Raw genomic sequence first — 12,662 nt, forward strand, 5'->3', positions numbered from 1 at the left:
TTAAGCGCAATGCAGTTACCTGCCATAAACGCTGGGCCCTTTCAGAGTCTCAGTGGGAAACACAAGTAAGTAACTGGGAGGCATTTGTGCCTGGGAGACTTGAGAATTGGGGGAGGGTGGGGGGAGGTCAACAGGGAAAGACTAGGCCAGTGGTTCTCAGCCTGGGGGTCGGGATCTCTTTGGGGTCGAATGATCCTTTCACGGGGGTTGCGGCAGGGCAAGCAGCTGGGCTAGTGGGGGTGCCAACTACACACCAGCTTTGCTGGGTAGACTGAGAGTGTTTGTCTGTCTGAAGCATCGGAAAAGAGCAAGATCATTATGGTGGGACAAGAGGCAGAACTGAACTGAGAAACCCTGGAAAAAAACCAATTTATATACAATCCTGAACCATGGATCTTCACACCATTGGTCAGTTTTGGTTCAATTTCTGGGAAAGAACCCTTGCATAATTTTATGGTTGGGGGTCACCAAAACATGAGGAACTGTATTAAAGGGTCGCAGCATTAGGAAGGCTGAGAACCACTGGACTAGATGAAGGAGGGTATGAGTTGGATCATGCAGATCTATGCCTTGTTGCAGTACTCTCCTCTGCAGCAGACAAGAGCCAGAGACCAGTAAGCAACTTAAAGGCTAAACCGAATTGGTGGCAGAGAGGAGCTTTCATGAGTCACGGCTCCCTCCCTCAGGTACTTCTTGATCTGTACTCTGGCGCAAAGAGCCTTATCCTGCCCCAAGGGCATCACCTCTGGCGGAATAGGCCTCTGGGATGCTGGAACCCTGTGTCTTACCTCCTCTTCAGTGAGCTGGGTTGGTGAAGTTGCCAGTTAAAAGCGGCAGCCTCTAATCTGGAGAATCGGGTTCGATCTCCTATTCCTCCACATGCAGACAGCTGGGTGACCTTGGAGGCAGTCACAGTTCTCTCAGAGCTCTCTCAGCCCCACCTACCTCACAGGGCCCATTGTGGACAGCAAAAGAGGCATGCCAGTGTTTGTAATGGGAACGTTTGGGGGCAGATTCTTGGGGGGGGGGGCTGGTGTTGGACTTGAGCCACATTGATCCCCAGACACATCCCATTAATGTCTATACCCGAGTCATGTCCTCAGGGGTAGAAGAACTGATTTTTATACCATTTTTACTACCCAAAGGTGTTCTAAGGCGCCTTACCAAACACCTTCACTTTTCTCTCCCCACAACAGCCACCCTGTGAGGTAGGTGGGGCTCAGAGAGCTCTGACAGAACTGCTCTTTGAGAACAGCTCTAAGAGAATTGGGACTGGCCCAAGGTCACCCAGCTTGACTGCATATGGAGGAATGGGGTATCATAACCCAGTTCTCCGGATTAGAGTCCGCTGCTCTTAATCGCTACACCACGCTGACTCTTGAGATGCTCGGGAAAATGTTCAGGCAGAGAGGCAAGTAAAGGGCGCTCCTCCCCTCTCCCCCCCCCCCAGTCCCATAGGGTCCCCTGCACTTGGCCACCATGATACATTGAGAAATGGACGACAACGGAACTGATCCCGGCTCTGCTGAAACGTTGCCATGGAAAACCTCTCGTGAATCCTTCTGGGATCCAACTTAACATGCACTGAAGGTACACAGCATTTTTCCAGCCTTCCTCTCGTTCTGACCCGTTTGTGGGAGGAGAGTTTGTCTTAGATATGTTTGACTCCCCCCCCCCCTCTTCACTGTAGCTCCTCCCCCCCCCCCCCCATCTGCACTGATCCAGGGATTAATTTTCCTGGGGTTGGGTGTAGGTGGCAGAAACGGAAACGACTAGATGACCCTGGAGGTCCCTTCCAACTCTGTGATTCTGGAGTTCTCCGGCCAGGCTGAATAGACACACCTAGCTTTGATCGGCCAGTAGCCTGATTCAGTACGAGGCAGCGTCTGTCTTGTGTCCGTGATGCTCTGCTTCCTCAGCGTAGAGTTCACTGCTGATATTTTTGACATCCCTTGGCCACAGCACCAAGACGCCTGCTGGCTTGCTGACTTAGATCTCGCTTTTCACGCTGATCGGGGGCCAGACGTGTCTTTTCATATTGGTTCCCCTTCACTTAATACAGGGGTAGTCAAACTGCGGCCCTCCAGATGTCCATGGTCTACAATTCCCAAGAACCCCCTGCCAGAGTTCGCTGGCAGGGGGCTCCTGGGAATTGTAGTCCATGGACATCTGGAGGGCCGCAGTTTGACTACCCCTGACTTAATATCTGCAACAACCACCTTGTTAAGGGCACCTGGCAGCCTTTCTTGGCTGAGCGAGGAATTCCCACCCCGGAATTCTAGGCCCCAGCCGGACTCTCTACGCCACACCGTCCCTCGTGAATCTGGCAAAACTATACCAGGAGTTATATAATTGTCTTTTAATTGCATGGTTTAAGTTATATTTCAAAGTGTGGTATTTATGTCCAGGAAACAGACCGGCATTTTACCATGCGCCTCCCTTCCTTGTAAAAGTGAAAGACGTGGACTTTTTTTCTTGCAGACCCCTCCCCTTCTGTTACTTTGCCCTCTGTTAGGAATGGTTCTGGAACATCCTGAGTACGAATTGGGGATAGTTTTGGAGGGGGAATCTGCCTCTGTTACGTAGCGACTGGCCAGGCGCGTTCTGTGGCCTAAACCTAGCCTGCATACTCAGGCTTGTCTTTCGGGAAGGCTCTGCCGCCCCTCCCAAACGTGAATTAATGCAAATCTCTCTGGAGCGGAGGGGGTGGGGCTTGGCCGCAAGGGGCGGGCTCTTTCCTTAACCCTCCTTCAGGGCCAAGGCAGGAAGCTGTATAAAGTCGGGACGAGATAATCTTGGTAGCGGCCGTCGAGGAAGCCCTTTCCGCTGTTGTGCACAAACCAGCAGTGAACCCGGGTCCCGAAAATGCGGTCCAGTCGGTAATCCTTTTGGACCCCCCTGCGGAGGAGGACAGGAACATATCAGTGACGTCACAGGAGGAAATGGAAGACCGAGCCAGGAACAAGCGGGCTCGGGCAGCTTCCAGCAGTAAAAAAAACCATTAAAATGTTAAAAACACAGATTTACACCTTTTTGGCACTTTCCTGTCTCGTGCCAAACTAATCCTGGCTCCTCCAAACACACCAGAGGGAGGCCTGTCTGATTATTGGCTGCCTTAGCCTCAACCACAGGACTTGTAACCCTGCAGGGCTTTGATAGCTCCTCGAGGCCCAAATGTTGACCAGCAACTCATTTCCCCCAGTTTGGAGCCAGAGCTGAAAAGGCCCTGGTTCTGGTCAAGACCAGGCAGGTACCTGTGGGTCCAGGGACCGCCAGCAGGTTGGTATTTGCAAAGTGCAGTACTCTCCAGGGAACATATTGGACGAGGCGATCCCTCAAGTACGCAGGGCTCAGACCGCGTAGGGCTTTAAAGGTCAATGCCAAAACCTTGAAGCTGATCTGGAACTCATACAGTGAAGGGCAGGGCAAATATGGGTCCTCCATGGGCTTTCTCAACCAGGGTTTCTTGTTGGCCCCGGAAGGGTTTCCCAAATGGGTAGGAGTGAATTATTTTTAATACATTTTAAAATCTGTGAAATGTTTGTTAAATATTTATCAGGACTATATATGGTCATGCCGACCCGCCTCCCCATCTCAAAATCACCAAAGATGAGGATTTGGGAAGGGGAGGGGCCCCTGGTAAGCGTGTCCACAGCTCTGTTTCTCCACCATATTCTGCACGATTGTGCCATTTCTGGGGTTTCTCAAAGCCTGAAGATTGTTTCAGGGGGTTTTCAATGGTGAAAACGTTGACAAAGGCTGTCGTGAGGACTTGAGCAGAGGCATTTTGTACCGGTTGCAATTTCCAGGTCAGGTTCAAGGGTTGCCCCACGTAGAGCAAGTTGCAGTAGTCCAGTCGGCATGCATCGCTGTGGCTAGGTCTTAAATAACCAAATGCATCTTTATGGCCACCTGAGGGTCTTCGGGGGAAGCTGTGAGTCGGATCATTCAAAGACCTTTCCTGCATCAAAAGACTGTGGACCAATGGAAAGCCTCACCTGGTGACGGTGAGCTTGTGGCCCTTCACTTCCATGGTGGCTTCGGGTTTCTCCGGGTCTCGCCCCGGCCGTTCGTTGAAGATGTGCACAGCGGGTTCAAGTACAAACTGACCTGGCAGGGGGGGAAGTTTGAAAAGGCATTGCATCAAAACTTTAATTGGAGGCTTCCAGCTGGAAGCTATGCAAGACTGGATTGACCCGAAAAGTATCCGGCCACCTTACACTGACCAACCAGCTGCTCAAGAAGCCAATACATGGGGTGTCCAAGTAATGACCTCCGACCTTCTGATTTTTCCCCTGGGGAATTTGATCTGTAGGGGATCTACAGCTGCTGAGCCTGAAGGCTCTATTTACCATGTGTGTGTGTGTGTGTGTGCACCCTACCCAAAATAGCCCACACAAGCCTGATCTTGTCAGATTTCAGAAACTAAGCAGACCTTTGTTAGTATTTGGATGTGACACCTTCAAGAAAAAGAGCTGCTTTTTTGTACTCTGCTCCTCGCTACCCAAAGGAGTCTCAAAGCTGTTTACAACCACCTTCCCTTCCTCTTCCCCACAACAGACACCCTGTGAGGGTGGTGGGACTGATAAAGCTATGGGAGAACTGGCGATGGCCCAAGGTCACACAGTAGCCTTCATGTGTCCCAGGGGCAACTTACAGACACCTTGTGAGGCACCTAAGGCTGAGAGAGCTCTGAGAGAACTGGGATTGGCCCAAGGTCACCCAGCCACCTGCATGTGGAGGAGGAGTAGGGGATCAAACCCAGTTCTCTCGATCTGCGGCCGCTGCTCTTAACCACGATACCAAGCTGGCTGTCATTACGCCATAGGATTGCCCTAAATCAGAAGCAATCAGACAATTTTATATGCCTATGTTACATCTCCATTTTTTTCTTTTTTAAACTAACCCCACCACCACCAAAATATATACATATATATATGTATTAGCCCAGGGGTGGGCAAACGGTGGCCCTCCAGATGTACATGGACTACAATTCCCATGAGCCCCTGCCAGCGCTGGCAAGGGCTCATGGGAATTGTAGTCCATGGACATCTGGAGGGCCACAGTTTGCCCACCGTTGGATTAGCCACTCCTGTCCTCCTAATTCCAGAGGCTTTACCTATCAGGCCGTGGACACTGGGGGATAAGTTGTTTTCAGGAGGGATGTAGATGCCCAGGAAGTCAACGTTGACCGGATGCTTCTTCCACACTCGGTGGAGCAAAACCATGAAGGTCATGTTCCCGTTAACGACGATGGTGGCATTGCTGTTCCGGTTCACAACGATGAGTAGCCTAGAAGTTTTGAAGAAGGGGATACAGGCTGTTAGTCATTCTCTCTTCTGCTTAGATGGGCTGCTGAAGAACCACAGGGGAGCCTAGTGGGTGGTCTTTCCCCTCTCCCCAACTTCTTCTGCCCTTTATGTGGTTCTTGAACCATCACTCAGAGAAAGAAGTAAAGGTCTCCTAAAGACATCAGAAGAGTCCACGTGGACAAGGCCAGGGAAGGTTCATCTAGTCCAGCATCCTAAGTACATCAGAGAAGCCCTGCTTGATCAGACCAGGGGTCCATCTGCTCCAGCATCCTAAGAATTCAAGAAGAGCCCTGCTGGATCAGACCAGAGGTCCATCTCGTCCAGCATACTAAGAAGAGCCCTGCTGGGCCAGACCAGAGGTCCATCTAGTCCAACATCCTGAGAACATCAGAAGAGCCCTGCTGGGTCAGACCAGGGGTCCATCTAGTCCAGCATCCTAAGAACATCAGAAGAGCCCTGCTGGATCAGACCAGGGGTCCATCTAGTCCAGCATCCTGAGAACATCAGAAGAGCCTTGCTGGGTCAGACCAGGGGTCCATCTAGTCCAGCATACTAAGAAGAGCCCTGCTGGATCAGACCAGGGGTCCATCTAGTCCAGCATCCTGAGAACATCAGAAGAGCCCTGCTGAATCAGACCAGGGGTCCATCTAGTCCAGCATCCTGAGAACATCAGAAGAGCCCTGCTGGGTCAGACCAGGGGTCCATCTAGTCCAGCATCCTGAGAACATCAGAAGAGCCCTGCTGGGTCAGACCAGGGGTCCATCTAGTCCAGCATCCTGAGAACATCAGAAGAGCCCTGCTGGATCAGACCAGGGGTCCATCTAGTCCAGCATCCTGAGAACATCAGAAGAGCCCTGCTGGGTCAGACCAGGGGTCCATCTAGTCCAGTATCCTGAGAACATCAGAAGAGCCCTGCTGGATCAGACCAGGGGTCCATCTAGTCCAGCATCCTGAGAACATCAGAAGAGCCCTGCTGGGTCAGACCAGGGGTCCATCTAGTCCAGCATCCTAAGAACATCAGAAGAGCCCTGCTGGATCAGACCAGGGGTCCATCTAGTCCAGCATCCTGAGAACATCAGAAGAGCCTTGCTGGGTCAGACCAGGGGTCCATCTAGTCCAGCATACTAAGAAGAGCCCTGCTGGATCAGACCAGGGGTCCATCTAGTCCAGCATCCTGAGAACATCAGAAGAGCCCTGCTGAATCAGACCAGGGGTCCATCTAGTCCAGCATCCTGAGAACATCAGAAGAGCCCTGCTGGATCAGACCAGGGGTCCATCTAGTCCAGCATACTAAGAAGAGCCTTGCTGGATCAGACCAGGGGTCCATCTAGTCCAGCATCCTAAGAACCTCAGAAGAGCCCTGCTGGATCAGACCAGGGGTCCATCTAGTCAAGCATCCTAAGAAGAGCCCTGCTGGGCCAGACTAGTGGTCCATCTAGTCCAGCATCCTGAGAACCTCAGAAGAGCCCTGCTGGATCAGACCAGGGGTCCATCTAGTCAAGCATCCTAAGAAGAGCCCTGCTGGGCCAGACTAGTGGTCCATCTAGTCCAGCATCCTAAGAACCTCAGAAGAGCCCTGCTGGATCAGACCAGGGGTCCATCTAGTCAAGCATCCTAAGAAGAGCCCTGCTGGGCCAGACTAGTGGTCCATCTAGTCCAGCATCCTGAGAACCTCAGGTTCAATCAGTGGACCAAGGCATCTCAATAGTGCTGAGCTTAGAACATTTTTGTAAAAACCTCTGAGGAAGCATGCACAGTGAAAAAAGGGCCGGGGGAAAGCAGCATCAAAGGAAACGCTATGGACATTTTAATGAGCAATTCCGAAGTACAACCAAGGGGTAGAAAACAGAAGAGAGCATTTCCCCTCAAAAATGCCTCAACCACACTTTCCTAACCCAACACAAACGGCTTGCGTGAACAAGTAAATAAATCCAGCTGAAACGGGTGTGTCTAAAAATCCAAAATGGAATAGAAAGGCAGTTTGAAAATGGCCAACACGTTTTCAACAGCGTGGTCCGGAGCATCAGATGTGAGGAAACTGAATTTGGCCTGCAAAAGCTTTGGAGAGAATACATTTCTATTAGTCTTAAAGGCGACCCGGTCTTCCTGATCGCTTGTCATTTTCCCAGACTGCTGTTTTGCCACACCCGCTGGTGTTCCTGCCAACAAATAACCCTCCACTAATCTCTTGTGCTCGTAGATAGTAAACATACAAAGAGGAGCAAGGGAATGTGTACAGGTATTCAGACAGGGTGAGGGGAAAGGTCCTGTGTGGTGCGAGGGTTGAGCGTCACGTTTTCAGATCTCTGCTCTGAAGCTGGTTAGGTGATCTTGGATCGCTGCCTGCCTCCCTAGCCTACCTGACAGGGTTGTTGCAACGGGGCGCCAGAGAAGAGAGAATGCTCTTAGCACCTCGAAGGAAGGGCAGGGACATAAATTTAATAGATTCTGACTTTGCTGGAAAGACAGCTGGACGGAAGGCGTTTCTCTTCGTTGAAATTGCTGGATCCGAGAGCTGGAGCAGGACAGCAGTTAGAATCTCAGCTGAAGAACTGGGAGACCCGGGTTCCAATTGCTGGAAGAGTTTAAATATGCCAAAGAGGAGCCAAGCCCTGGCTTCTTAAAGAATAAATAGTTGTATTGTATTGAGAAGAGAAACAAGAGGAGAGTGATAGTCCTAACAGCCTAACTGACTGCGTTCTCCATTCATTCTTGGAGTTCAGTCAGGGAGGAAGCATATGCATAGGAGCAGGAAGTCTCCAACCAAGCCAATCAGGACACAGGAGGAGATTTTGGGGAAACTACCAAGAAGTTCTGAATATGCTGCGCATCTCCTCCGACGCTCCCTGTAGTGTGGGTTATTCTTCAGATGCTGTTGAATCATGCACATGACAGACCATGCATATGCCGACACAAATCTCCCCTCTGGCAGGAAACCTCACCTACCTGTCTGCTACATGGACCCTGATCCAGTGGAAATAAATAATAAAATGGGGAAAGGGGAACCCAGAATGCTGCTCCTGGCTCTCTGGAAGGAATACGGGAAGCGTTAAGTTTACCGTCTCCGAATGATCCTCCCCGCGTCAGACCAGGAGAGGGAAATCTTGGAGGAGCCGTCCATCAGGGTGATGGCTTCCGTGCTCACTTCGACCTTGATGCCTTTCTTCTTGAACTCAAACCCAATCTTCCCAAAGTAGGTCTGAAGCTTCTCGTTTATTGCCTGCTTGGCCCCCACGAGCTGTCCGTTCACCGCAATCCCTGCAGTCCGAAGGAGGAAAAAACTCAATGTTATTTTTCTCATGGGCAGTCTAGCCCTTTTCTAGGCATCTGAATCAATCTCTAGCCGGGTGTCCCTAACTGTGGCTCTCCAGACGTCCATGGACTACAATAACCATGAGCCCCTGGCTGGCAAACGCACTTTCCGTGCACTTTAGTGTTTATTTCCTAGTGGATTTTCCCATTTCGCACAGTAAAATCCAGTCACTCCCTCTCAATACAGAAGAGGTAATCCCTTACCGGATTCAGCATCTGAAACCAAGTTCAGGATCCCTCCCGGTTTGGAATCGATATTGAAGCAGATGTTCTTCTGTTGCCTGGGCAGGTTGATGATAAAATGGGGATCGTTGTCCACTGCAAACACAAACAGCATCCAGTCACTGTTCTGACGAAGACGAACACATCAACGGACAACATTACATGCCCCGTTACCTGTGCAAGGCATCTACCGCCTCGAGAACTCTGCTAGGTAACATATAGATAACATATTGTCTCAAAAATTGCGTGGCAGTGGTGGAAATCAAAATAATAGCACATTTTTAGTGAGAAATGATTGTGAACCGCATCTGTTGCATTGTATACAGCTGCCTTTTTCAACCTTCTGACCGTGGACCAACCCCTGAAATATCTTTTCCGGCTTCAAAGAACCCCGGAAGTGGTCACATGCCCCTTCGGAGAAGTGGCTGCAGGAGTAAGATGCAGGAGCCGGCCAATCATTGACCATTTCCGTGGTGGAGAAAGAGACTAGGCCTGTAGAGCAACAGGGGAAGGGAGCTCCAGTGATGTTAGATGCCATCTGAACTTCTGGGAAAGGCCGCATATCCCCTGGGGAGCTCTTGCAGTAGGTTCAGGACAGGCAGAAGGAAATGTTTCCTTGCACAGTGTGTGATCGGAATGTGGAATTCAGTGCCGGAGGATGTAGTGATGGCCACAGGAAGAAACAGCTTTCAAAGGGGATGTCGTGCGGCTGCAGGGAACCAAGATTGTATCCAGGTAACCTGAACTCAGCTCCTTAAAACCTGAACACGTCCTTTGGCCCTTCATCCCTCTCCCTCTCTCTCAACAGCCCTGCAGCTTTTCCTGTTGTCCCACTGCCTGTACTCTCGAGCAAGTCTGCATTCAAGCAAAAGGCTTCTGTGACGTTGAAATAAAGAGTCGGTACCAGCTGTTCTACCTGAGTGTATCCCGCTGCCAGCAGAATTCATTTTCGGTTTGCTCGCAGACGTAGTGGAATTATCGGGCTGGGGTTGCCCTAAAAGTAAAGGCCCTGTTTGGGAAACAAGATCGAGGACAGCTAGAATTATCCCCTTGTGCAGCACAGATCTCTTTCGAAAGAAAAAACAAACAAACTCAGATTCCGTTCCAAGGGAAATGGCAGTCTTATCAGTTTCACAGGCATCACAATGCAAGCATCGGGGCTAGCGGGGCCTTGTTGCAGATAGAGCCACGTGGCCATCACTGCATGACTGTCGCTCGCTATGGATGGCTTAACTGCAGTCTTCGTTGAGTGTTTGGCCCGAGATCCAATTCGTTGGGAGTTCTTTCCTATCTTATCGCAAGGTCAGGTTAGCAAATGAGCATCTGATTTCCACTCAGGAAAGTAATGCCCCTGCATTACTTTCTGGGCAAACCAGAATCTAGGGGTGCCAAATATGTTGGATCAGCTGGTGGGGGATGGGGGTGAATTTACCGGGAGCAGGGAGGGAAGAAGCTGGGAATGAATGTGACATAGGCAGTAGGCGGGGCACTCTGATTTTTGGGCAAAACCTCTATGGTAGAATTTGCTTCTTACCATAGAGTAGCCTTTTTCAACTTTTTCACCATTGAGAAGCCCGTGAAACATTCTTCAGTGTTTGAGAAATCCCTGAAGTGGCACAATCGTGCAGAATATGCTTGGGAAACACTGTGGACACGCCTACCTGGGGCCCCTCCCCTTCCTACCCCCTCCAGGCCCATCATTGGCCATTTGGGGAGGGGGTAGCGGGTTGACATGAGCATATATGTTCATATATGTAAAGGTAAAGGTATCCCCTGTGCAAGCACCGGGTCATGTCTGACCTTCGGGGTGACGCCCTCCAGCGTTTTCATGGCAGACTCAATACGGGGTGGTTTGCCAGTGCCTTCCCCAGTCATTACCATTTACCCCCCAGCAAGCTGGGTACTCATTTGACCGACCTCGGAAGGATGGAAGGCTGAGTCAACCTTGAGCCGGCTGCTGGGATCGAACTCCCAGCCTCATGGGCAGACAGCTTCAGACAGCATGCCTTACCACTCTGCGCCACAAGAGGCTCTTATATATGGTCATATCACCCAATAAATGTTTATCAAATTTTAAATAAATATATTGAGGAATATATGGAAGAAATGTTACCGCCTGTTTTTTTTCTTTTTACCCAATGAGTTGCTGTATTGTGTTTCTACCAAGGACAGTATAGCGGGGGGAGTCAGTCCAACTTCTGTTACCTGCGTGTATGGCAGAAAGAGTTGGACCCATGACCACAGCTAATGGACCCCCTGGCTTCGGGGTGGGCCTCGCCCAAGATGGGATGGAATTGTCAGTCACTGCTTGGCCCATAATTAAGGATCCTGTTCAGATAAATAAAGAAGATAACATGCCAGATGTGAGCAGTGCATCGTGTAGAGCAGTGGTCCCCAACCTTTTTATCACTGGGGACCTGTCAAAGCTTGACAATTTTACTGAGGCCCGGGGGGGCGGGGTAGTCTTTTGCCAAAGGACGTCACTGCCGCCTGAGCCGCTGCTCCACTTTCTTTCCTGCCGGCGCCCCTGACTTCCCACTGCCCTCTAGATAATGCTGCCAGCAGCAGCTGCGCAGTGCGATGCCGAGGGGGAGCCCCAGCCATGGCCACCGCTGGAGAGCACCAAAGGTGAGCCAGCAGCAGAGTGGCGGGGCAGCCCCCGAGGCAGCAGCCCAGGAGAAGGATGAGGAGGAACCGCGGCCCGGTACCCACTGATCCACGGACCGGTACCAGTCCCCGGACTGGGGGATGGGGACCACTGGTCTAGAGTATTTGGGGATCTTATTGTTGATGTGAAAACGTCTTATGCAGCACCCAGAGGGAAAATCTTAAAGATATGCAATGAAAAATGCAGTGGAAATCCGTTACGGAGGGAATTGTCAGCTGGCAAAATTTAAAGGACACGGAGACATAAACCGTAAACATCCAGGAGACTTCACTAATGAGCCGTAATGCGCATGGTACAGCTGCAGACAGTGAGCATAATGCTCAAGCGTTACATGGAGGTATCACTGTTATTCTTTGACTACTTTAAAGAAACTTTAAAAACCAACTGTCTTGTCGAGATCTTTAAGGTGACGTGAAAATAATTTGGCATAAAATTTTGAAAATTTTTAAAAACAAAGATTCCAAAAATACGGACTTCTAGTGTTTGATGTTTTCACATGCGTCTTACTCAACAATCCGAATCTCAAAACTATTTTTCTTAGTTTGTTTAATCATCCTGTTTCTATTCAGGTGTGTAGCCATGTTGGTCTGTAGCAGCATAATAAAATTTGAGTCCCATGGTACCTTTAAGACCAGCAAAGTTTTATTCTAGAGGGATGGACCAGAATTTAATCAGTGGGATTAAATTAATGCAAAAGAAACATCCGGAAGAAGTTCCTGACAGAGCGGTTCCTCAGTGGAACAGGCTTCCTCGGGAGGTGGTGGGTTCTCCATCTTTGGAGATTTTTAAACAGAGGCTGGAGAGCCATCTGACAGAGAGGCTGATTCTGTGAAGGTTCAAGGGGGTGGCAGGTTACAGTAGAGGAGCGATAGGGTTGTGAGTGTCCTGCATGGTGCAGAGGGTTGGACTAGATGATCCAGGAGGTCCCTTCCAAGTCTTTGATTCTATGATTCTGTATGAGGTTTTGTGTGCATGCACAACGAGGAAGTCTGCATGCACTCAAAAGCTCACACCTAGCATAAACCTTGGTTGGTCTTAAAGGTACCATGGGACTTAAATTTTGTTACGCTGTTTTGATGTTCATCTTTTCAGTTTCTTTTATTTATCTCACAACCACAAATGTATCGAATGGAGTCCAACAAAATAAG

General features: G+C 50.1%; 1 protein-coding gene across 3 annotated transcripts in view; it reads right to left on the reverse strand.

The window, feature by feature from the left end:
* Positions 1–2,344: 2,344 nt before the first annotated feature.
* Positions 2,345–12,662, reverse strand: part of ITIH2 (inter-alpha-trypsin inhibitor heavy chain 2) — a 37,628-nt gene continuing 27,310 nt past the window's right edge. The window contains exons 17-23 of one of the 3 annotated variants that reach the window (XM_077340303.1): positions 11,052–11,174; positions 9,763–9,855; positions 8,829–8,942; positions 8,372–8,570; positions 5,120–5,292; positions 3,999–4,110; positions 2,345–2,898 (exon numbers count right to left, since the gene is read on the reverse strand). In XM_077340303.1, the coding sequence (XP_077196418.1) occupies positions 2,751–2,898; positions 3,999–4,110; positions 5,120–5,292; positions 8,372–8,570; positions 8,829–8,942; positions 9,763–9,855; positions 11,052–11,174 (962 nt within the window). In that variant the 3' untranslated portion in view covers positions 2,345–2,750. The remainder of the gene's footprint in view (positions 2,899–3,998; positions 4,111–5,119; positions 5,293–8,371; positions 8,571–8,828; positions 8,943–9,762; positions 9,856–11,051; positions 11,175–12,662) is intronic. The other 2 variants (XM_077340304.1, XM_077340305.1) reach the window with 2 other exon arrangements.

The sequence above is a fragment of the Paroedura picta genome, chromosome 5 (genome assembly GCF_049243985.1).
Source record: "Paroedura picta isolate Pp20150507F chromosome 5, Ppicta_v3.0, whole genome shotgun sequence".
Taxonomy (NCBI): Eukaryota; Metazoa; Chordata; class Lepidosauria; order Squamata; family Gekkonidae; genus Paroedura; species Paroedura picta.